The 26709-nt window shown below is 38.2% G+C and overlaps 2 protein-coding genes and 1 long non-coding RNA gene across 4 annotated transcripts in view; all 3 read left to right on the top strand.

The window, feature by feature from the left end:
* Positions 1 to 1625: 1625 nt before the first annotated feature.
* LOC111335482 (somatostatin receptor type 2-like) overlaps positions 1626 to 26709 on the top strand; it is a 95465-nt gene continuing 70381 nt past the window's right edge. Inside the window, exons 1-3 of one of the 2 annotated variants that reach the window (XM_088733045.1) lie at positions 1626 to 1889; positions 1979 to 2043; positions 4123 to 8466. In XM_088733045.1, coding sequence (XP_088589171.1) covers positions 4152 to 5159 — 1008 coding nt within the window. In that variant the 5' untranslated portion in view covers positions 1626 to 1889; positions 1979 to 2043; positions 4123 to 4151 and the 3' untranslated portion in view covers positions 5160 to 8466. Of the gene's footprint in view, positions 1890 to 1978; positions 2044 to 4122; positions 8467 to 26709 lie in introns of those variants that run through there. The other variant, XM_088733046.1, reaches the window with a different exon arrangement.
* Positions 2154 to 15083, top strand: LOC111346901 (uncharacterized). The gene is made up of 5 exons (XR_015991656.1): positions 2154 to 2221; positions 13685 to 13764; positions 14215 to 14288; positions 14471 to 14510; positions 14768 to 15083. It is a non-coding gene; the product is annotated as an uncharacterized LOC111346901 (long non-coding RNA).
* LOC148724284 (uncharacterized) lies at positions 21170 to 22758 on the top strand. The gene is made up of 4 exons (XM_088734326.1): positions 21170 to 21340; positions 21633 to 21731; positions 22187 to 22235; positions 22477 to 22758. Exons 1-4 carry the CDS (start codon positions 21275 to 21277, stop codon positions 22605 to 22607), a joined length of 345 nt encoding a protein of 114 aa, XP_088590452.1. The 5' UTR covers positions 21170 to 21274; the 3' UTR covers positions 22608 to 22758.

The following is a 26709-nucleotide window of genomic DNA, read 5'->3' as shown; positions in this document are numbered from 1 at the left end:
TGCCATTAACCTTAAATGCTGAGTTGTAACGCTTGTTTAAAAGTGACAACGAAAAGCTTAGGAGCTTACTGAATTGCAAGTTTGTCATCAAACTAATCAAAAATATGCTGTTGTGCTTACTGTCGTTTGATTATGAAACTGAAAAGGAGGCCACAATGAAAGGAAATGATAACGTCGTGCGAAGTGTTCCCGCAATCGTAAGGCCAGTTGTGCTGGAGTTACGTCGCTATATTTTTTTTTAACGTTCAAGCTCCCGAGTTCGCTAGGCGTAGTTAAGGTTTTCATCAAACAGGGATCGTCGATATTCGAAATCAGTAACGACCGCAGTAACATTTAGCACTAGTTATTCCGACGAAGTGTAACTCAGGTTGCAAACTCTTAAAAGTTAAGAATATTTAGACGAAGTTGAAGTATATTTAATGTTTTTAGGCTTTAACTATGGGTCTTCTCAACATCCTTCTTAAAAGAAGAGGTTCGTTGATAGGAAAATTTTGTTTAAATCTGTAACGGACTCTATAACTTTTTTAGTTTGCCGTTATTTCACATCAAAAATTTCTGAGTTTGTAAGTTAAATGATAAACATAAGGGAGATATGTTCCAGTTTCCAGAGACAGGTTTTTCTTATCTGAAATGTTCGTTTGTGAGGGAAAAAATGCGCCTTTTGATTATTTTAAATACTTACAGCTTATTTCCAAAAGAATTTTTCTCACGAATTTTCTTTTTCTGGATTATCAAGAAGGAAATTTATGAAATCGTCAACCCCTTTGTAGTATAAAAATTTACATAAAACACAGTTGCAAGCATCATTGCATCCAAATTGACATTGGGCGTTATTATTACAACTATTAGTTACTTCTATTTAGTACAAATAGACTTATTTGTGATTGGTTAAGACAATGCATTAGTTATCTTTATTGAAGTCTGACAATGACTTACAGCTGCCTTATGTTCGCTTGGAAAATGTTGCTACGACGTTTCGATAAAGTCACAAGGAACGTATTTGAAAGAAAAAAAAAACCAACAGACAAACAAACATCATTTCCTCTATTCACTGTTTTTCTAACCTTTTCCCCAATTTTCATATTTATTTAATGTAAAATCGTTTGGTTGGTCTTCCTGTTCCTGAAACCATGAGGAGAATAAATAGTGGGATGTTTAATTTAAATGCAGAGCACCTGCAATGCAATATCTACAAATTCGAGGAACAGAATTAGCTCCTTTTTTAAACTAAGCGTAAGTTTTTGTCAGAAGAGGAAATATTTTATGTATGTATTTTGTATTATTCAAGTTCGTGACTCACAATGACCACATAAATTTTAAAAAATACGTGTTATACTTGTTTGTGCAGGCTGTTTAAGAAATCGGAAACTTTGTCGCATTAATTACCATTTAGAACACCTCCAGTCATATTATTATTTTTTCTACGTACAACCAATCAACTCAAACCTAAAATTTCCTTTTCAAAGTTGTGCGGCTAGTTACAGTTATGCCATCCTTTACGATTTTTTTTAACATCACTTGTGTCTGCGTGTATAAATGCGCTACCTTCCCGCAGTAAGAAGATGAACAGTAATGAGTAACCTAAAACGCCATCGCTACCATGTTTATTGTCGGTATCTTTCTTGTGGTGTAAAGTTTCGTATGTCATATATGAGTGATATATTGAAGTGTAAAAACATAAAACCTTGAAAGTATTGAATTCCCGTCCAGCCGCCAGGTGATTTCTGTGTGAGGCAATTTTATTTGAAAGATGAATCTCCTTGACTAAAATGGTTTATGGACTGATCAGGCTTCAAGAAAGTTACATCGGTAAGGAATCAGGCTAAATCTCAAAACCTTGGTCTAAAGCATCAAGCCTGTCCATTCGACTTTCCTACAAATTCCTTGAGGTAAATGGTAATGTATCATACCTTAAATCACCCTTTAAACAACTCTTGTATCGGTGTTCTTAAAGTGTATTTCTTTTCTTCTTTTCTAGTAATTTAGTACTAAGAAGTCCCAAGTCAATAGGCTGGCAGTAGTTTTCATTTCAGTCAACTACAGGTATGTTACAATGCAATGAGGCATTCAATATTTCTCAGTTTATGTTATATTTTCTTAATATGTTTGATCTTCACATGAAAAGAAGAAATAATAACAATATCAAAGAAGGAAGGATTCATAATGAAATTGGAAAAAATCTTTTTGTAAAATCTTCGTTTTCAAGCGGGATGGCTCCTCGGTAAGTATATCATTAGGACTATTGCCCACTTTAGACATGGCAATGACTGAAGATCATCCATTAGTTATCAAAAGAGGCTAGTGCTCAATTCCGTAGTTCAAGAAGTAATAAACGTTTGGCTCTTATAGAGATGACTGCGAAAGGTCTAAATTCCAAACAAAAACAAGCGACAAACTCGCGAAAAGAAAAAACTCAAATTTTAACTCAACTCAGCTAAATAAATAATAATAAAAAACAACCAAGACAAGGGAAGTAATAACTTCCAAAAACAAAACGTAGTGAAAAACTAGCGATCAGAAGGAAAAAAGAGGAAGTACACGTAGTTTCATTGTAGTTTGAAATATTAAATTTACAAAATAATTTTAAAAGATTTCAACAATAGCCAATGAGGTATGCATACTGCTAAAACAAATACAAATAATTACCCCATTCATGGCAAAAAATTGAATAAGAATGACCTCAAACAGAATAACTTTTTAAGTTAGTCAGGTCGCCTGGCAACGTCGAGTTTAAGCTAATGGATCTATGCGGTTGAGAAAAATTCATACACTTCGGCAAAAAGCTTTTAAACTTAAAATTAATAAGGCACGAATAACGGGCAGTAAGTTATTCTTTACGGCATTGTCACATAATACTCCTGCCAGAAGGTGCTCGGATTAATATAGGTAAAGTCAACGGTCAGCATCAAAACAAAGCAAATTAGAATAAACATTCACACAGCGAGGTCTTAAAGTGACCTCAACCATTCGGTAGCTGGCCAATGAGGTGTGCTGCCGCGAGCTGTACAGCTGTACAACACAGGAAGTCCAATAAATTCATCACTGAAATTGAACTTCCCCTGAGTTCAAGTTATTTACATAAATTTGTTTGGTTGTCAGTTAATGGAAAAAAGACCACATGTCTTTTAAATTCTACTGGGCCTCTTCCAGTTTGTAGCCGATTGACGTCGGCAGTTGCAAGGTCTTTCTTCGAACCCTTATGGCTAAGTTGTTGAGGACCTCATCCAAGCTGTGAGTCTGGATTTTGAGATTAAGTAACCTACGAAAACTAAAGCTCTACAAGGTGTCGTTTCTCCATTCGAGAGAGCAGAAGTCTATGCTTGTCAGACATACGCATCCATTCTATTCGTCAAAATTGCAATCGGACGTCTTTACAACTTTCTGGTTCACAAGTTTCTGGTTTTGCGTTTAAGATTGACCGATTGAGCAAAATAATACTTTAAATTCCTGTGTTTCTTGTAGTAATATATTTTTATTTGTGTCAAAGAAGATTGATCCATCTGAATTTAAAATTTTTAAGGAAAATGTGTTTTTATGTTTTTTCTAATAAACCTGGATTATATTCGCCAGCCATTTCGACTCTTCGTCGTCTGAAAAATAATTTGAATTGGCGCGGCCATTTTTTTTTTTTTTGTAACTTCAATCCAATGCGTCGCCAGCGCGATGCGAGAAAACCTGTCTAACCGTTTCTCTTGAGTACAAATACCGCGTGGTATTTGTGCTCTGCGGAGTGTAGTTGGATAAAAACTGACGTTATCTCAACTGAGAATTATTTGTTGCAGTACTGAGAGTGAAAGACTGAGTCAACTGCTTCAGTTACGTCGTCAAAGATTATCGATCCAACCGAAGTGAACATAATTCAAATTTAAAAGCCTTTATTTTTTCTGTAGCTTTTTTGTGGGAATCGAATTCATGACCGATTTCTTTCGCCACACCCCAGTTCGCCGTTATACAGTATCAAAAAGTCATAAAGAGTTCAGCAAAACTGGGTGTAGCAGATTTGAGGCCTACCTCCATTTGAAAAAGGGAAAAGGTTGTTATCAAATAAGATCTAAGGACCCAAAGTTATTCCTTTATCTATAATTTATTCAGCAATAGTTTTCATATCCTCTAAAACTTTAGTAACAGACAAGCAGAAGCTGAAGATCGTGATGCTATCAGAGGTGATTGTCCTCACAGTCCTGTGCACCATCACGATTCTCGTAGCGCTGACAGGGAACAGTTTTCTCATCTACATCGTGTGGAAGAAACCTGACGTAAGATCATTGACAAGCTTCATGTTCGTCAACATGGCTATCGCTGATTTGCTGCTGACATTGACTGTGTTGCCCTGGTCGATTGCGCAACTCTACACAGACGGCATTTGGATGATACATGGAGTATTTGGAGATGTCATGTGCAAAGGTGTGGTATACACTGTGTTTGTCTCAGTGACAGCCTCCATCCTATGCCTGACATTGATGGCAATCGACAGGTACTATGCCATTGTTCATCCACTCCGCCGCCATCTTTGGTTCCGAAAGTATAAAATAACAGTGCCACTTATTTGGATCTGGTCACTGGCCTCTATGGCCATATTCCTGCCTACTCAACACCTGGAAGAGCATAATTCCCAATGCATGCTATCTGTCTATATTCTGGGTGATCCATCGAAAGCTATCCAAGGAATATTCCTATACCTTGTGCTCATCCACTATCTGATCCCTTTGGTCGTCATCTCTTCCCTTCATGCAATCGCTGCATGGAAGTTATGGTTCCATGTTGTACCTGGAAATGAAAACTTGATTCGAAACCATCATGAAACGTCCAAGAAAAGGGTGGCTCGAATGCTCATTATTGTTACCTCTGCCTTCACCCTTTGCTGGCTCCCAGCAAACGTGTGCTACATGATATTTGTCATGCAATCATGGAATATTAAAGTTAGTCTTCAGCCGATTGTCTTTTTTGTGTGTTTCTGGTTTGGTCACGCCAACAGCGCCATCAATCCATGGCTGTACATTTTCTTAAGCAGCAAGATCAATACCGAATTTAAAAGAATTGTGTACAGAAAAAGGGGCCGGTCAACCACCAGTCTTTGCGTCAAAACACAAAAAGAAGAACACAAGAGACATGACAAGGAGCCAAAAGAAGAGGCCGCTGAGTTAGAATCAAGATTGTAATCTCTGTCGTAACCTCAAACATTCAATCGAAATTCTATGACTATATGAACACGAGACTTTCTTCTTGACTTTTGAGATTTATAACGAACTTAGATTTGTATAGTGTTAATTCGCCGTCTAGATGAAATAGGTTGCAGTATCAATGTGATTAAATCTGAAAGCTTGCTACGATGGAAACATGGATCTGAAACACGCCAAAAGAGGATAGAAAATAATATTAGGGAGATGATGAGACAAAATCTGGAAGGAAATCTTTCCAAATAACTATGACTAAGAATCATAAGACATGCACAGCGGGCATAGACATCAAGATGTAATTACCGTTTATTTAGAATGAACACAAATTTAATCAGGTTTTCCTAATGTTGTCCCCAAAGCACTTATTCTACACAAAGAATTTGATCTGAAACTGATTTTATATGATGCTGTAGAAAATGAGGTGCATTGAAAATCATCAAACCACCAAACTGGGCTGTGAAACAAAATTTTATACTCAGGCTGGGATGATTATGCCCAACTGCCGAAAGCTAACGACCCGCCACATAGTAAACACCTATCGATGGTAAACGGAGAGGTGACCAATTTTCAAAATACCAGGGACCAATAAGAAAAAAAAAGTGTGTTTATATAACACTCGATTGACAAAAAATCCTCCCATTTGATCCTGAAGAAATATATCATTGAGAGTTGCCATTATCTAAGTCCTCACGGTATGGTTTGAGGACTGCTACGAGAAAGAAAAGAAGGGTTGCACGCTTGCGTAAATTGCTAAGTATATTTTAGTTAAACCGTTGACACGACAATTTTATTATTGAAGTATGCATATTAATGAAACAAAGAAAAGAAATTTGAAACTGAGTTAATGAGCAGCAGTTTTCGTACAGCTGTTGTGAGACTTTTTCTTATTCTCCAACACGTTTTGTGTTACCGTTGTAAAGTTCTTCAGGGAGTTTTACAAGTAATCGCTTAACGCCTGTATTTATAGGTTATAGTTCGCGACTATTCCGTGGGTCAATGACCATGAATCAGGCCATGTACAGAAAAAGACGAAGCTATTAAAAAGAAAAAAGCTAGGCGAGGAAATAATTTGGGGGCCACGGCTTCAGCTGTATCATTGAGACAGTTGCAATTGCTATTATGCATGTCTTCCGCATATGGTTCGAGTACTCCTATGTCAATTGCTAAGTATTTTGTGCTTTTGACATATCGAGTGTCATTGGCGTAGGCACGCTAAAAAACAAAGAAAAACTGATTCCAAGGGAGAAAAATCATCTCAACTGGAGTGACCTCGATTAGAACGTTTGGAATCTTTTCGTATGATAACTTATGAATGATTTGAGATCAATCATTGGCAAGGATTAGGGGCAATATACCGTGCTAATACTTACCCACCTGCGTCCTACATTTTCCAAGGCAGCTTAGGAAAATCTCAGCAAAGGAAATTCGAAAAGCATGTACACAGCGAGCTTAAGAAACCATTCGGTAGAATAAGCAAATTTATAGACTTGTCATCCCAGACCAATGACATGTGCTGTCACGGGATGTATATAGCAGGAGTATACAAAAAATTGAAAACTTAAGTTTAACTTCCTTTAGCAGTTCGGTAATGGAAATAAGTTTGTTTGACGTGCTCGTCCAGGCTAGGTTATAATGATATGCTGCATGTTTGTTTTTAAAAAAGAAAAAAACGCTAAACTTCTCTTAAGTTATAATTTGGATATATCAACAAAGTTGAAATGGTAAATTGGCCACCGTAACGATTACAAAAGCTGACGTTTCGAGCGTTAGCCCTTTGTCGGAGCGAATAGAGGAATTGTGGGTTGCGCGCGCTTTTAAAGGTGGAAAATGGAGCTACGTTACTGGTGGAAACATGGCAACGAGAAAAACAAGAATAAATTAGTGGAATGAAAAGCGTTCGTTGATCCCTGTGGGATTTAGACTGCCGGTTTGAAAGATGAGCTTTTGTTCAAGATTTTTACGGCTTTCCGTGCTACCTAAGTGTAAGGAAAGACCGCAGATTGCCATATGTTGCTTAGAATGATTAGGTAAATTAAAATGCCTAGCAACTGGTTTCGATGTGTCCTTGTCATTCCTTTCCACGTCTCGAAGGTGTTCTCGGAATCGGTAACCTAGTCTTCTGCCTGTTTCGCCGATGTATATCTTTTTCCAATAAGTGCAAGTTATGCAATAGATTACATTGGCGGAGGTGCACGTGAAGTGATGGGTGATCTTAACGGATCGTTTAGGTCCCGATATTTTATCAGTGTTGTGAATGAAAGGACACGTTTTGTATCGTGCACAAGCGCATTTATTAAAAGTACCTGGTTGGTCATTAGTCTGAAAAGAACTTCTGACCAAAAAATTGCCTATGTTTTTGTCGCGTTTGAATGAAATGAGCGGAGGCTGCGAAAAGATAGTGCTTGTCTCTGGATCGTTTTGAAGTAATTTTAAGTTTTTAAGAATGATGGATTTAACTGAGTGGTTGTGAGGGTGAAACGCGAGAGTGAATGGAATGCGGTCGGAATCTTCCTTATGCGACGTTTGTAGTGCTGAATGTCGATCAATAAGTTGGGCGCGGTGGTAACCCGCTTGAACGACAGAAACAGGGTAACCACGTTTATCGAGAAACTGGCACATTGACGCTGATTTGTGGTGGAAATCAGAGTCATCACTACATAAACGACGAAGTCTTAGAAACTGAGAAAAAGGAATGGAATTCTTAACGTGAGATGGATGCGAAGACGAATATAACAAGTAATTATGCGAGTCTGTAGGTTTGTAATACACACTAGTGCATAAACCGTAACCTTCAATTGAAACTTTGATGTCTAAAAAGGATAAAGAATTGTCAGAAATTTCCCAGGTATATTTGAGAGCCGGGTGAAAAGAATTGACTGCGGTTATGAATTAAGTGAGCTCCTCTCTGGTAGAGGAGGTAGCGCCGATACAGTCGTCGATGTAGCGACCGTAGAGTTCAGGTTTGGACCCGTTGTATTGGCTGAAAAACTGATGTTCGACAAAACCTACAAAAAGATTGGCATAGCTAGGTCCCATTTTGGTGCCCATGGCTACACCATTGGTTTGTTTGAAGAAGTTGTTTCCGAATGAAAAACAATTGAGTGTGAGCACTAGTTCGGCTAAGCGTAGTAGTGTTTCAGATTTAGGTTCCTTATCAGTACGTTGATCAAAAAAAGTTTAAGGGCGAGAAGGCCTTCGCCATTAGGAATGACAGTGTAAAGAGACGTAATATCCATGGTGAAAAGAAGTTTGTTTTGGCCAGGGAAATTAAAGTCTCGAAAAATTTGAAGAGCGTGTTGGTTGTCTCTTAAGTTATTCTTAAGTTATTCTTAAGTTATTCTTCTTAAGTTATTCTTCTTAAGGAAACCTGAGTCGTTGCGAATGCCAGGTCTAAATGCCAGCTTGCTTTAACTGAAGACTTCAAACGGTCCTAATTCCAAAACAAAATAAGTAACAAACTTGCAAAAAAAAAAAAATTGAAAATCGGCTCAGCAGAAGAAACAAAGGAAGAATAAACGAAAGTCTCTATCCTTCTCGATAAAAAAAGCAACCAAAAAATCTTGGCAGGTTTTATCTTATCAGTACGGGCGGCACACCCTAATACCTAGATAACGATATCAGTTAACAACGATACCAGTGTCGGTTAATTGACACTGAAACCACAAGCGAAAAGTTGTCACCACGCAATCACTTATCTTACTAACTTGTCACACAATCTAACTTAATCAAAAGGGAGCTAAAAATCCGGTTTCTTCTTACAAAATAATAATTTCTTGGGGGCGTTTTTAATGGAACAATTATTCCACTCGCACCTGTTAGATATGAGATTATTATAGCCAACGAGGCGCTACGCGCCTCGTTGGCTATCTATCATCTCATATCCAACGCGCGCTCGTGGAATAATTGTTAATTAGACGTTTTGTTGTGTAGTATCGCTAAGTATTTTTAGGAGTTGTGCCGTATTTTGACGAGCCCGTAGGGGGAGTCAAAATACAAATAACGAGTAAAAATACTCAGCGATACTACACAACAAAACGTCTAATAAGCTATTTTTTATCCAACAAGCCAAACTGCTATTTCAGTGCGGGCGAATTTCGCGGATATTTATTTACGGATATTTATTCACTTCAATCTCCAATGCCAGAATAAAAACGTACATGATTGTCTGATAGAAGCGGAATTAAGAGCGACAACAGCCGTTAGTTTCTCATGACTTAGGTCAGGAGCACGAGAATGTTTTTGAAAATATGGCACCCTTCGTCACAATTTTAAAGAATTTCGATACCTTATTAAATATAGTGCGAAGATGTTTGAGTTAAAGAAAAAAAATTAAGGTTCTTTTCTCAAGTTCACCGTTAAACGTGACTCGATTTAACAACTTAGTAAAGAGTTAGCTATTATTTTTCTTTGATATTTACATTTTGCATGAAACAAGAAAGCAAACTCTAAATTTGAGACTTTAAGCAGAGCCCAATGTAAAATTTTCAAGCTCATTTTTCATCCCACGCTAACAGCAACATTGAAATAAAAATAATAAAAAGGGCGGTTACTTCGTTCTGCGGCTTATGTTTGGGAATTGAAAAAAAATAAATGTGTGCGTGTTTGTGTGCGTGTGAACGTGATTAAAGACCTGATTTTAAAAACTTGATGTTTACGAATTGAATTAACTTAATGCCGCTAAATAAAGCAATTTATTACGGTGGCCCAGAGGGGACATGACACATTTTTTTTTTTTATCGCGCGATAAATGATAGATTATCGCGCGATAAATGGAAATTATCGCGCGATAAATGAAAAATCTGATCCCGCGATAAGTGAAGATTATCGCGCGATAAATGGAAATTATCGCGCGATAATTTTTATTATTATCGCGCGATAATTTATCATTTATCACGTGATAGATGGAAACTTGTCAGGTCACAGTTGAGGAGCTATGTTTTGAGGTCGATAGTTCCTTTTATTCATGTAAAAAAATCATTTAGCAGTACGTTGCAATACTACGACACAGCTCTTTGAATCAGTATGGTAAACTGAAACCAGAACTGCCCTAAGCCTGATTGCTGTCGTAGTATTTTGTAAACCCCAGTCTCCTCACGCCCCTTGAACGTGATAGCTTCAAGAAAGAAGATTTTGTGGGTTCATTCTTCCGTCATGATTTAGGTCTTCTATATGTGACTACAGTACTCAGCTAGCCAAGAAAACGGTTATGATAAGAGTTAGAAGATCCTCTCCCCTCCATTTCCTCCATTTGGTTCAATCTTTGCAATGTGTTTTGGGTTGGAATAAAGCAGCCAAAAGTGCAACAAAAGTTCTCTGCAAAATGCTGCCTCGAAAATATTGATGAAAAGTCTTGTGTCCAACTTCAAGTCAAAAACTTGATTGAAATTCTTGGCTTTTCAGAATTGGCGCATTCCTGGCCTGTACCGAGAAATGGATGAACTGAGGAAGTTTTTCGAGTATAGAAAAAGGAAGAAAACAATGAAAAGGGATTATTCCATGGAAAGTGCGCCCGAACGTTTTTTCTTTCACGAGGTTCGATGCATCATAAAAGCGAACGAGTGATTTTTTTTTTTAGTCATTTAACCCATTTACCCCTCTATCTGCCAACCTACCAATAACAAACTTCAACGGCGATATATTGACACTAGTAGAAATGAAATGATCATCCGTTAGATCCTGGCTAAACTATTCTTCAGTTCATTCCAGATTGCCCAACTTGCCGCCATTTTCAGAAAAAAACCAATGCTTGTTGGAAGTTGGTCCCAGTCGATTACCTCACACCTTTTTTCTCGGACCCACCCATTTCATCGCCCAACCTCTCTCCAACCTGTCTCCACCGTAACGTACTATCGATCGTGTCTTCGATTGAACGTACGATGAATTTTCTTACATGTCTTAGTCGTTGGCTTTTCTCATTGGTTGGTTGTGTACACGTGTCAGTTTCGTACGAATTTTACGGGTGCTTTTTTTCAATTGTAAACCTCATTATATGTAACATAAAATCTAGCATCTTACGCTGATAATGAGTTTATGTGATTTGATGTTCCAAAGTTTCAGCTGACATCACTACGTATACTAAAAAAAAATATCTGTCATAAAACAGATCTGCAGTAACTGAATAAAAGATTAGGGCTGAGTGTGAAGTGGGCTCATTTCTTGATGCAGATTACATTAATTCGGACGCTCAGTAACGAGCACAATTTATTTGAGAACTGTATATCAGACACAAAGAAGTCAAGGCCAGTCATCCGATGAGGATGGTTTGTCTGAGATCCATCCATGCGCTCCTCCCTCGTGCTTTCTGATCGATAAGCTAAATTCAGCATGTCTCTTGTGTATGTTCCGTTCTAGGATGGCAGGATGTCACAAAGCTTTTTCCCGCATTTACCAGTACATCAACTCAAATTGCAAATGCTAAGCTTATACGAGAATTTCAACGAGCTCTTTTTCTAAAGAGCTCCTATTCTAGTAACGAAATGATCCTCGCAGGTAATTAGCATGCAATTGAAGAAAATAAATCTGAAAATTAAGACGTGTCGATGTGACATGCCCGAACCTCTTGGCTCGTAGCTCAGTTGTTAGTGGCCCCCCGGAACTATTACCGGTGATGCACGATTATTTTGAGTTATTTTCCACGTCTCAATGGTTAGCCGTAAAACAGCCAAAAAATTTAACAGTTAGACAAATTTTAACTGATAGTCGTAAAAAAAAAAGTTTATCGTAAGAGAATATCTGGTGATAGCACAGGGATGATTTTAACAGTTAGCCGTAAAATGGCCAAAATTTTAACCGTGAGCCGTTAAAGCCATCACCCAATGGGGAACCTGTTTTTCATTAAGATTGTGAACTTTTTTCATTACCCTAACACCACAGGACGCAAAATATATCTCTAACTGATAATTGTAAGAGAAAATAACCATTATATTTAATTTTTCAGTTTAACTTTAACAATTTGTTCCCTTACCTGCCGCTGATTATGTTTTGATTCGGATTCCTGTGTGATAGCATACCGCTCATTGAGATGTGACTGTTTCTTGTGCTAAGACCTTACCGGCTCTATTTATCCGTCGATGAATACCTAAGGAAAGCTAGCAGTAAAGAATAACTTCCGAATCTTGTCGATGCCGCTGGATGATATGCCAATGCTGTCGGCCAATAAAAGCAAGCCTTACGTAAATGAACTTGTATTAACACTTGTCTGATTAGCACAGGATGGCACAAGGTTTTTATTCTTTTTTCTGTTTCCCATAACTTTGGCAGTAACTCACGCCTGCAATATTGCAATATTGGGCTACGACTGTAACCAGTCTTTTACGTCAAGCCTAACATGATCTCGCACAAAATTGTAAAGCAGTGATTTTCGCCGAATCATAAACAGCACGTTAAAACGTCACTGTACCATGACTCATTATGGATTGGTTTCATCGTCATGGAAAATCATGCTCACAAACAAACTAACAAATTAATTGTGTGTATAGTGACTAGGTTACCCACCTTCACAGTCCTTGCAGTAAACTCAGGGTGTCAATGAGGTAATTGCTTTTCTTGCTGACTATTAAAATTTTGGCCATTTTACGGCTACAGTTAACCCAAAATGATACACAATGACAGATCGTAAAATGGAAAAATTTTGACAGCTAACTTTTTTTGACGACCAACGGTTAAAAATTTGCCCGTTTCTACGCCGAGGTTAAGTTAAAAATTTTCAGCCGTCTTTTACGACTAATTTATTACCGTCTAATCTGTCAGCACTATAATCTTGACCACTTATTCAATGACTATAAGCGTCATATTGCGACAATAAACACAATCCAGAAAATTGCTCAATATTTACCAAATCTGCAAAGTCAGGATAGCTTGTAAAATATTGGTCTTTGCTTTATGCAGCACTAAAACAAAGAAATTAATAAAGTTTGGTTAATGTTCACGGATGCTAAACGTCATGCTTGATCAGTAACGTCAAGTATCCTGTCAAAGAATTCAATAGTTGAAATACTCACGATCCTTTAAAAAAGACCAGAAATGTCCCATGCTTAAAAACGAGAACTTTAAGATGACTCACTATAATAGAATGAGAACTCTCTCTTTCTGTTCAGATTGTTTGTTTGTAGCAATTACTTCAATTAAAAAATGAAATATTTGCTCCGTGAATGTTATGTGATCAAATACAACAGGGAACTTTCACCAATATCCACACCTTTGGCTTCATGCTTGTTCAATATCTGAGGTATATATTATCTGAAAGAAAAAGCTTAGGTTTGGCGCGGCACATGTTTGCCAACTATACACGAAGATGTCAAGAATAAGTTGCACTTTTAGTTCATGCCCTTCGTTAGACTACCGGCTCCTAAATCTTGGCTTAGTATTTTTGTTTATATTTCAAAACAAACTTTATATTAGCTGAACTTCATCCATATTGCTAGCGTCATTAAATTAATCACAGCTTAAGGTATACATAATATACTGCTGAGTCATTGTCACTTTGAAACTTATACTACATTCTGCAGGTAAATGAACAGTGCTCGCCTTTGCTCTATCCTAAGACGATCTCGACTGCCAACCACCTGTGCAGACCCCTATCACTGAAGTAAGTTTGGATTACCATTTACCGTAGGCATATGTGTAAAATGAAACTTTTAACTGGATAAGTTCCGTTGATTAATTAGAATCGATTCATTCAAACATGTTTGACGGTCGAGATTTCGAACACCCTTTTCTCGTTTACAGGAGGTTTGTTTCTCCTACTATTTTAAACGTAAAAGTGTTTGCTTCTTTACTCAATTGCTGTTAGTTTACTGGAAAGCTGAATCTGTATAAACTTTAAAAGTACTGTTTTATCTTTTAATCGCGGTTTGTTGAGAAAAGACTTATCTGTAACTTCATTAGAAGCAACTTTTGTTGATATGGCCGGGTCAAGTTTGGAATGAACTAAAAAAATGACGAACCGTGAAACTCTTTTCACGCATCTGAGAATTTTTCACTCATCATTTCTTTGCATTCCTTAATGTAGTGTTCTTTTACTTTTTTCGTCGCACAGTCTGAAAGTTCCAAATCATGAAGATCTACGTAGCTGCCGTCTTGTTATCCTTCGTTTGCTTTCAGGCATCACAAGTGAGTCAAAATTGAAAGACCAGATACGCTTCTTTTCTTACTTTTCAGTTTCTTTTGTCTGTTAATTTTCAGTTGAGATATCATTGAATATTGGGAAGATTTAATTTTGTGGGCTGGTTTTCATTACCAGGGTATTCGATGGATTTGAAATGTTCCGGCTAAAACTAGCTTTTTTTCCGCAGGTTTTTGGAGCCAGACTTAAAAGATCGTCGACTGCCGTGGGTGCGATTTAGTGTTTTTTCTTCTATTTTTCTTTTTTGATCTCTAATATTTCTTCTATCTAATTAAGGAAAATAAAAGCTATCAGCAAATTTAATGCGCTTAGAAGAGAGTTTCAGAGCTTGCTTTGTAATGCAGTGATTCGAAAGATATAAATACATCGGAGTGTAATCTTCCAAAGTGTCCCTCAATGTCCATCAGTTCATTTGTAAAAGAAAATTCCTCCAAAAACTTAACTGTATTTTCTCCTTAATATTCAGGGGAAGAAGATTGCCTTGAACTAGACTACTTGGACGATTGTAAATTGAATAACCCTTGTGACCCAATAACAAAACCGTGCAAGGATGGAAGCAGGTGCCGTCCTTGTCGTGCTTGTGAAAGTTATACTTGTGCATCCTCGCACTTGTTCATCGTTTGAATGATTGCTGAGGTGACGATGAAGACAATTCCAAGCATTGATGCCCATCGAAGTCCGCTTGTAGTTTAAAGCAAACAGTAGACTGAACCGGCATCATCTTTAAGCCTACTTGTAATTAGCTTTATAACATTGTATTAAACCATGATTCTCAAGCCTGATTATCTTTGAAGTGTTTTACTGACGTCATCCCCCTCCCTCCCCCCCACCTTTACCATCTTGAAAGAAATGAATTTGATGAAAAAGACTGTGTATTCATTCCTCTTGATTAGTAATAATATTGATAATATTAATAAAATTATAATAATAATAACTTTGTTAAAAGAGAGTAACACTCAACCGTAATTCAACTGATGAACTAATGGCCCGCGATCCCAAAAGTATCACAATTAGAAGAAAAATTTGATCGAGGACCATAAAACTGGTCCACAGGTCTATAAGAATAGAGGCTAAAACTAGATAAAATAAAATATTCCGCTGGGATCACGTTAAATCGCATACGGACTGAAATATTCTACCTCATCATAGCTCTTGAATGAATGAATCTTACAATTCGTTCATAGCATAGCGGATACAAACGCCACTTCTCCTGGTTTATCTTGAATTCTCTATGAAAGTTTGCTTTATCAAACAGGTTGTCAGTGGAAATGGAGTGTGGAACGTAGACGAAAAAGGTCAAAATGTAAGTTTTGAGGATTGAAGACCCGGAGAGGATTTTCATTACTCAAAATAATGTTATTATCGCCCTGTGCGGTACAGTTGCATACTTACCGGCGGACTGCAAAAAAAATTTCAGTCTTCTACCGTGCAACCGGACAGTAAAACCGATAAAGGAAGACAGTGTAGGGGTTACAACTTCTTTGCTAGTTTCTTCCATTCATTTTCAGAAAGATAAGAAACAGGAACTCTCGTTTCATCTTAACAGAAAATCATGACAATGAATTTAGTGTCACCTTAGAAGTTATCATAGGGTCTGGATGGGGTTAACTGACAAATGGCCCGGATTTTAACTGACAAATCGCTGAAAATCGAACGTATTGACAACTCAAAATTTGTGATGGGCTCTTACTGACTGCTTTAAAAAGATCGTATCGCCCTTAATATCCCGAAAACTGGATGTAAAATAAGGACAGTTGATTTATTTTGTCCAATGAAAGCACGTTTTTTTATTATATATCAGTAAGAGTACGACAGAGTGTCATAGTTCGCTAATAATTACCGCATGGACCATCTACATCAAGGTCATATGTCACATTTCGGTCATATGATCCTCGATACCCAATTCGATCGTCAACTTACTGTTGTAAAGTTTTATCGAATTGATTCGGAAACGGCATTTGAGCGTTAATAGCGATTATTAATGTAAACACTGTATTGGCGCTGAAAAAGCCCCTTACTTCCTTCCTCGGTCTAAAGGAGTTGTCCAGTAAATACGACCTCAGAGATTTTGATATGAAACTTTATCACATGGGTCCGAAATCAGGAGCCACATGATAAAGAAATCACGAGCGACAATTTTGCCTTAACTACGGACGAGCAATGGAATCTGGAGCTTCCGACCAAGATGGCTGGAACAGGAAGCGAAGTAAACGGTTAACAATTGGTTCATGCTTTAGCGTGCACTATCGAGTTATGGAGCACGCGGGAAGTTTGGATAGCACGAAAGAAGCGTAAGAGTTGCCCGAGGCGATAGCCGAGGGCAACTCTAGCTTCTTGAGTGCTCTCCAAACTTCCCACGTGCTCCATAACTCGATAGTGCACAGCTGAAAGCATGAACCAATTGTTTTAGAACATAGCCGGTGGAATTGTGCATCAAATGCGACGCGAAAAACGGACAACAATATCAGTTGAAGCGAATCGTGACGGCGCTGATGCCGAGTCTCCTTTTCCTTTGTTTTTCTCTTTTTCGGCCTCATTTAAGAACTCTAGCCCATGGGAGAAGGTCGAAACATTGTCTTCGTTTTCGGACTAGCTGGCCGAGTTTCTGTTTATATCCATTATTGTCGCGAAATGTATTATTTTTCCCCGCACTAGCAATGGCCGCTCGCGCGAAAAAAAAATTTCTGGCGAAGTCGGATTTGCTGACGCTATCAGCGTGCACTATCGGGATTTTGAGCACGCTTACGTATAATGAATTTGATTGCGCGACTCTGCTAGCTATGTTCTAATATGTGTTGGAATGGTTTGGTATTTGGTATTGATATAAATATATCAGTTGAAAGCCTACTCTGTAGTATAGAACGCCCATTAGATACCGATGTATAAGCGCTCAGAATTTCGTCACTCTTGAGCTCATGTAGATTATGTTCTATGTAGAGTATAAATGACACAGGTAAAGTGACCTTATGAAAAAGTTTAATCTCAAAGCGTCGCGGCGATGCGACTAGCAGTTTGTCTAAACACCATCGCAAGAAAATATTGCTTCTGAGGTGAAACAAGGGCACAGTATAATGGAAACCACAGCAACCAACGACCCCGAAGGAACTGTGCCTAGTAAAACTTAAGTCTCACTTAGACTTGTCGAGGGAATGCGCCGCCTGCACAACAGCATACAGCTTCAATTAACGATTATTTCCGAGTCAATGAATTGTGAACATTACTCACAACAGTTGTGGAGAATCTACATGCAGTTTCTATTTTAAGCACGAGACCTCACATTGCAGTATTCCCAAGACTTTGAAATATATGTAATTACCAAGGAGTTGTTGAAGACAGTGAAAAAATGGGCAGCCAAGTATTTTACTCATAAAAAATCCTACTATCTTGTCCCTCAGACCAGCACGGAGTTTACAGATATTAACTTTATGCTACCTCTACCTTAAGAAGAGATCAACTCCGAGACTGAAAGTGCCATGAAAGAATTTTTGAGAAATTATCGTTTATTTATTTATTAATTTATTTATTTATTTAAGGATTTCTACAGTCAGTACTGGAGAAAAAACAATAGGACATAAGTCTCCTACTAGGTTGGTTGAGGCAAAGGACAGTTCGGGAGGAAACTACCAAGGATAAAGCAGGGGCTTTACCACCGGCCGTCTACACGATGCAACAAGATTCCACCAATGTGAACTTGGGATTAGGGAACGATTTTGACTCTGGAGATCAGCCAGTAGGGCTCAACAGCGACAAAGGTACCGTTCAAGCTTCTTTGGAAGGTGGGAATGTGACAGACGTCACATTTGTTGACGACTGTATTATGATCGAAGTGGCAGTTGCTAAGGTGCGAACATATACAGACGAATGCGACACGGACTCAGAAAACGACTTTCTGACCGAGAGGATGAAGGTATCAACCCAATTACGGTTTCTAGATCCGGGCGACCAATTCACGCCCATTTTCGCTTGGATTTCTAAGGTACGCTTACAGTAGATATCTCTAATAACCTTCTTGAAAAGTAGACAAGAAAAAATTCCTTTCCGATCATTTCATCGGAGCCAATCGCAATCGATGCATTGCCGTAAACCAATATATTGAGCCAGATTGCTCTTCACAACTTTTCTGTCTTTCTGCGGATGATCTTTTTTCGAACATTTTTACCGGCTAATGAGTTAAAAAGGAATGTTTAAATGTTGCGCAAGGGAAAACAGAATTTGGTGTGCAGAAGAGATGTAACTTACTTTATTACACGACTCGGGCATTCTGAGGGCCAATAACTTAAATCAACCAATCAAAATGCTCTATTGCCGGTCCAATATTCTCTAAGTATTGGACCGGGCACTGTCCCGAATGGTCCCGAATGATACCGCACTTGTGTTCCTTTGAACTTCAGTCGTATAATAAATCTCTTATTAACCAAGCTTGCTAGGGACCGTACTTTTTTGTACGGACCTCGCTGCGCTCGGTCCGTACTGCCAAGACATCGGGCCGATATTCTCTTAGTACGGCCCTCGCGCTTGGTTAATAAGATATATGTATTGACATATGGGATAACAAGTTTCCTTGATCCTCGTAGGTTGTATTCAGTACTCCTCATTTGAAAAATACCTCGTATGTACTTGGGCATCGTTTCCAACTGAATTGTCTTAAAAACTATTTTCATCATGTCTTGGCACCTAATACTATACAGATCACTAGAATTAATTTTGCTCAGTAGCTCCTGGTAGTGCAGAGACTTCTCATCCAGAACAATCTTGAGCGCCTTTTTGTTCAGATGCTCTAATTTATTTCCATTTCGAGCCCCGCAAAAGTGCCAAACTGCCCAGCAATACCTAACATATGGAAAAATAAAGGCCTTGTAAAGTTTACATTTCACATCCGTCGGTACTATTTTTCGAAAACGGGAAATTACGTTAATTTGATTGTTGACCTTTGTACAAATGTTTTTAACATGGCTGTTGAATTGCAGATTCTTGTCAATGTTCGATCCTAAGAGGTCAGTGTTATCTTTTACCGGAATATTGGTGTCATTCACTGTAAAACCGAAGGTGTAGTTTGTATTCATTAAAATCATTGCTTGATATTTGTCAGGATTTGTAATCATGCCATTTATACCAAACCATTGGTCAGCTTCGAGGAGTTGGCATTGAAGTCTCATTTCTAACTTCACTGGATCTTTATCCGAGGCATAAACTTGCTCATCATCAGCATAAGCATTGATACAGACTCCTTTCAGGAAGTAAAAGAGATCAAATCATAAATACATTGAAGAAAAGGGGTCCAAGGACGGATCCCTGAGGTACTCCTTTTATAACCGGCAGCCAAGATGAAAACTTGTCGCCTACTTTTACTCTCTGCGATCTTCCAGACAAATAACTTCGCAACAGAGCAACGCCATGTTCGGCTACCCCATACGCCTTCAACTTAGCTAGCCGCAACTCGTGTGGTACACAGTCAAAGGCCTTGGAAAGGTCTAAATATATCACAGCAACGAGTTCTTTACTATCTAAGCCAGCCCTCTAATCTTCTGTTAGACGCAGCAGTGTGGTCTCACAGCTATAATTCTTGCGATATGCAGAAATGAAGTCAGACAATATGTCTTTGAAATATACCAATAATTGGTCAGACAAGACTCTCTCATAGATGTTATTTAAAATTGGTAGTACCGTCACTGGTCGATAATTCTTCTTGTAGAGCTCATCTTCTTTTATCTAACTGAGAACTGACTGGGTAAATGGCAGAGATTTTAACTGACGACTGACATTTGTACCTCCCTCCCCCCTGGATGACCCTCTAAACACTGAAGTTTCCCAAAGATCACAACATGAGCGAGAAGGCGATGATTTTTGCCGCATCTTGGACAAATTGCAAAGTTTACTCACTTTCTTCGTAGTGACTGTCGTAATAATCCCACTGTTTCAATTCTTTTTTTCCTCGCCATTTGGTAACAATATAATGACTTCTTGTAACTCATGGTTGACGTTCTGTTCACTGATTTATTTGATTTTAATGATCAATGCACTTGAATAATTTTACGCTAGTCTAAAGTCGACAAACACTGTCCTTCACTGCGTACTATAAACTGAGATTACACTATTTGTTTCTTGATTCACTAACCTTTTCCGTTAATACAAAAGTGAAAGCATAATCGTAGAGCTAAAGCATAAGAGATATATGTATGTGCAGACGGTTATTATTTTCAATCCTGATGATGGAAAACAGCCGAAAACGCTTGGTTCAAATCTTTTTCTAATCTTTTCGCCTTGTATAGAATATAGTTTTCTTTTTTATTCCTCTTTTCCGCTCCTTAGCCAATATACTGTCTTGGATAAACGGCATGCGGTTCAGGATTCATCATAAGTAATGGTGACATCCAGGAGAGAAAATCTCTTTCAGGGACCTAAGAAACTGACTCCTTCCTGAAAACTGTTTATATTTGTAGAAGCCTAAATTCAACGCCTTTGTTCATCGCTGTTTTGACCACTAAATCTTGACACAATGATAAATAATGTCTATGATGCAGCAAAAAAAAATCGCCAATATCATAAATTTCCTTTTAGCTCGTTTCTTTCTGACATGCCTCTCTTTACAAGATTGATGAACAAGTGTCAGGGTCAGACGTCCATTCACCGAATCGAAATGTGGCGTCCAATTTGAATTGCTATTGTTCGTGACTTACTAGCCTCTCACACATGTGATAATCCTTTTGTGTTTCGACGCGAGGACGAGGCTTGTAAGTCCAAAACAATAGTAATTCAAATTGGACGCCATATTTCGATTCGGTGAATGGACGTCTGACCCTGACACTTGTTTATCAATCTTGTAAAGAGAGGCATGTCAGAAAGAAACGAGCTAAAAGGAAATTTATGATATTGGTGATTTTTTTTTTTTTGCCGCATCATAGACATTATTTATCATTGTGTCAAGATTTAGTGGTCATACGTGTATTTATACGGTATATTCAGTACACAGTGAATGAAAATTATACCTTTGACTCTTAACCGAGAAGAACACCGGAGTTTACAGCATAAACGTGAATTGGTATATATTTTGGAGCATTCTTGTTGGCTTGGTTATTGCTCTGTTATCTTTAATTTAAAGCTTGTTCATCCAATCTGCATTATAATATCAGGTCACCACTAAGTTCTTTTCGTAAGCTATGAAGATATTGATTTTACGGCTTTCTTTGTGAGTAGACTTGTGCTTTTTAAGGGGAACGGGTTTTTTTTTTTTTTTCGACCCTCGCAGAGCGTGGAGTGATTTACGACATAAGCCAGACGATACTGCACACCGAGCTGAAAATAAGATTTTCTTTTTTTGTATCTCTTAATAGGGTCCAATTTTCAGAAGTGGTACGCTTTGTACATTTCAAACGATGAAGATCTTCTTAGCCGTATTATTTATGTGTCTCGTGTGCTCGCAACCACCAGAGGTGAGTAGAGAATTCTACAACTAGATTAAATTCTTTATCAACCTCACCAGTACAGCTGTATTTGGGTGTTTTACAAGTCAACAGTAGGAAAAAATATTCAGTACCGTGAAAAATGAGCTCCGATATGTTATCAGCTTTTGACGTGTCCCTTGCAATTTTCACGCATATGATCTTTGGCAATTGGAAATATGAACGGAAAGTACATATATAAAGAGAAAAAATTTAACCTGTGAATGAGGTCAGCTTGCTATCTGTGATTTATTTGGAAACTTTACAAAAGTACACACAAAACTTTGAATTCATGCCTAAATCTGAATTTTTTTCTTGAATATTTTCCCTAGTAGTCTAGCCCTGGTACAATCCAGTTATTTTCTAGTTTCAATCGATATCTCAGAGTTTTACTCACACTTACGTTTAATATAAATGTTTGTGATAGCATAGTTTTATTTCCGCAGGTGTTTGGAGGTAGAATTTTTAAGAGAGCGCCGCTTGGTGATAAACTAGGTATGGTACTGATTATTGTGGTTAAAGCCTTTTAATTCATAGTCATGAGCATACTACGGTCTAGCTAAGAAAAATTGCTGTTATTGGCGGCGTGATTGAGATTCTCGTGACAAATATCGATTATCGTTAACTTTTAATTTTGCCTGTGTGATGGGGTGTTACTGTGGCGACGGGGACTTCTTAGAGAAGCTGGAAAATCACTTATACAGTAACAAAACATTTCTTTTTCTGGTTTTTTCAGTATTCTGTACGGATACAGCTCCAAGTGGATCGTGTCATCCTGATCCCTGTGAGAGATCATCACCCTGTGGACGGGGAACGCAATGTGTTCCATGTTCGAATTGTGAAAGCGCAACCTGTAAGCTGATTTGACACTGAAGAAAGGATTAAAACGTTGCCTCTTAACATATTAGATCGAACTGCTACTTGTGGATAAAAGAAAGCTTAAATAAACCAACGAAGATCATTGACTATGGTAATAAATATTGTGATTAAAACTTTACAATTATGCGTCTTAGTGGTTGCCAGGTTCTATTGTGTGGAGCCAGTTACGTCAACAGGTACAACCGTCATACGCATCAATGATCTTTGCCGCGTCATGGACATTCTTTTTTTTTCTAATGCATACACTATATTACAAATTGATTCACTGTTTCATTGCATGAAACTATTTTGAATCATTAATATTATTCCGATCAGTATATCTGAAAATTCACAGCGCACTGGATAGTAAAGATGGCTCAGGGTAAAAAAATTATTGTATGAAAGAGTGACTATACAGTGGAACCCCTCTAAACCGGACCCTCATTAAACCACAATTCTCTCTATACCTTTTTGCCAAAACTAACTGAAAAGGTGGTGGCATCTTAGTTGATAAATCACATTTCTAGTAATGGACTTGATGAAATACTACAATCTGCATATAAACAATTTCATAGTACCGAGAGAGCTTTAGTCAAAGTTTTTAATGACATTATTCTAGACGTTGATAGGAATAGGAATGTTATCTTACTTTTATTAGATCTATCGGCCGCTTTCGATACGGTTCATCACACTATACTGATTGGGAGCTTAGTTAACCGCTTTGGTCTTTGTGATCTAACTCTGGCCTGGTTTAAATCATACCTGAGCGACAGATCTCATTTTGTGAACATTCGTGGTGCGCGGTCTCTCACGCGTTCGCTGTCGTGCGGAGTACCACAGGGTTCCGTGTTGGGACCGATTTTATATCTGCTCTATACCTCCCCATTGGGGGATATTGTCAGACAATAAAACATGGGCTATCATTTCTATGCTGATGATACTCCGTTGCATCTGTCTTTCAATTCTCTCAGTAGGGATGATCAGGCTTATTCTGTCGCTCGGGTTGAATCTTGTGTTAGAGATATCGACCGTTGGATGTCTTGTAACAAACTTATGTTGAATAGGGACAAGACGGAACTGATCGTTATCAGTTCAGAATATCGGCCACACCCATCTTTGGACAGTATTCTGGTTTGTGATCATCGTGTTGAGCGGTCTGACAAAGCTAGGAACATAGGAGGGGTTTGTGATGAAACCTTGTCACTGGATAGGCATGTGAGTTCCTTTTGTAAATCTGCTTTATTCCATCTTTGGAATATCGCTAAGATCAAAATGTATTTGATTTCTGAGAGCACAAAGACCCTCGTTCATACATATGTTATTTGTCGTCTGGACAATTGTAACTCGTTGCTCCTCGGGTCACCCGAGTATATGATTCAGAAGCTCCAGCGCGCTCAAAACTGTGCTGCACGCCTCGTAGCTGGGCAACCTAGGACTGCACACATTCGCTCCGTCCTTAAGGAGCTACACTGGTTACCTGTGGAGCAGCGAGTTACCTTTAAAATATTACCGTTAACTTTTAAAGCTCTCAGTGGTCTGGCGCCTCTGTATCTAGGTCAACTTATAGTCCCATATAGCCATACAAGAAATCTTAGTTCCTTCACTGATGTGCTTTATTAGTGCTCGTGTACCATGCACTGGCACTTACAGTCAGATAGTACATTATGCCGCATAAAATTTCCTTATGGGTGAAACCTCAGTGCACCAGACACCCCTCTGAACCGGACATTTCCTCCGGTCCTAAGGGAGTCCGGTTTGGAGGGGTTCCACTGTATTATTTTCAAAATGTGTTAGTATCTCTTTTGCTTTCTGAAAACTTTACACACACTAACTCGATTCTCAGGTAAGTTACTTTGAATGAAACCTTTTATTAGCTTTTCAGGAAAACAACTGTTTTGAATATTCTTTCATTTGTACCACAAAAATGAAGACATCACTTCAAAATGCATTTGAGATAAAGTGCAATGTAAGAAAAAACTCTTTATTAGCCCTGAGATTAAACTGTTCAAATTTGCGGCACATCTCAAAAATTCATCAGTGTGTGGGATTTACACAGCGGGTAAGTTTCTAATTAAACGTAACTGGGGTTCTGCGTTGGTGGGAGAGTATAACAAGGTAATTTGGTATTATCAACTGAGTTGGCCACCGAAGAGTTTCAAAACTGAACGTAAGCCATTGACCGGGGCAACTCAGAGCTCTGACGAAGAGCTAAAGCTCGAAACTTCAGTTTTGAAACTCTTTATGGCGGCCAATTCACGTTATCAACTCAGTTGATATTACCAAATTACCTTATATAATTTACAAGTTGTCTACAATTAATTACAAACTGAAAACTGAGGTCGTTTCCATATTTGCTTCCTAAAAGCAAATCTTTAAATTATAAATTATAGTTAATGATGAAACTACTAGCATATAAGGGCAAAGTAAACAGAAAAAAATTGTCAAGTGCTAATAATAGTAAGAGCACAAAGGTCAGATAAGTTTGCATTGATTGCACGTGCAGCCAATTATTGTCCAATGACAGCTGTTCTTTCTCTGTGTCAATCGAACTATGCTTAGCATGCCTGCTTCGGTTCAGTGATTTAGAACAGTAATTCAGATCACAAGAATAAATAATTCCGTCCCACCCTTCTCTATTGATAGCACTTGGCAATCACTAGTATTCAATGTAATGAAAAGACTTTAATCTACGTTTCATTCTAATATCAGTTAAAACATCATCGAAAGACGCAAACTTTGACAATTTGACTCCTAGCAATGTCAATAGGTTAATGTTATTTTTTAGCCATTATTGGCTGTTATACATTGTAACTGTCGGTAATAAATACTGTCCTGAAGATTAAAAACGCTCGGCCTCGTAGAATTGTTTGTACCTTTAATCACTCCTTAGGTTCCTTGTTACATCGCCCTCCGTTTCCGTTCAGTCTTTCCGTTTATATTGGACGAGTAAAACTGATAACAATGAGATCCTTAAAGCAAATTTAACGCCCTGAAATTCATTTAGGTTGGCCGAGGTACAACCTTGTCTCGAACAGTGAAAACATGTGTCACTTGTCCGAGCGAAGACTGGTCACAAAATTTAAACTAAATGCCGCTGTACTAATCTAATGCGACAGCATTAACATACATGATGTTATAGTTTCTCACATATTAATAATTAAGAACTGTTATCTCAAGAAAAAATTTTTAATAAACCAGGGTTCGGGATTAAGTGCTCCCATGCTAATTACACTTTCACCCATAGACTCATGGCAGCTATTTATTTTGGGCATCGGTACCACTAGCCACTACATGTTGCCATGGGAACTTGGAGGATCCCGGAGGATTATCACCTCCAAGAGGGGATTACTACTCCTCTGGCGGCCAAGGAATTATCACCCTTGATAGAGAATTATCGTCTCTTTTGTCGCATAATTAACTAGCTTCTGACCTCCATGTTATGTCAGCTATTTTGTGACTGGAGGGCTTAATCCCCTACCCCTTTACCCCACAAATGTGTTCTTATTGTTGTCTCTAGCTAGTAGGTTGAGAGCATTAAGAGGGGAAGATTGACGTTTGTGCATCAATCTCACTTGTGAATGGAGACATGGGGTGCAAGAAATGACGATCGACGACTTTTAACCACGTCACTCAGTAATTTTTGCATCCGTCATCATGGTCATTATTAAATAATAAAGGCAATTGCTCTGTCAAGATTTTATAGTCAACTTCAGTTCAGAAGTTGGTCATTTAACATTTTTCACCACCAAGATAGGCTGGGAAGATCTCTGAAGTTTACAATTTTACATCATTTACCCAAGTGCGGAGTAAGGTATCTGGAAACATTTCTTTCTCTACCATATTGTTCAAGAGCTCCTAGTAAGACCATGGCTTGGTAATGTGCGGGGTTATTTTGGTACAATGTGCTCACGCTTCCGTGCGATTTAAAAAAGTCACTTTCTACCACAGCCAAGTTTAAAGAACTGAAAAGCATTATTCTTTCTGTTCTTTCGGGGAGTGGTAACAATGTTCATTTTTGTTTCAGTATCTAAGACTAAACTTTGTGTCCTATTTCATTTCTACCATCAAGAAGATATAAACAGTTTATATTAGCTTGCTCCCATCTAACTAA

The sequence above is a fragment of the Stylophora pistillata genome, chromosome 9, assembly GCF_964205215.1.
Source record: "Stylophora pistillata chromosome 9, jaStyPist1.2, whole genome shotgun sequence".
Lineage (NCBI taxonomy): Eukaryota > Metazoa > Cnidaria > Anthozoa > Scleractinia > Pocilloporidae > Stylophora > Stylophora pistillata.
This window is presented reverse-complemented; position numbering and strand designations above follow the sequence as displayed.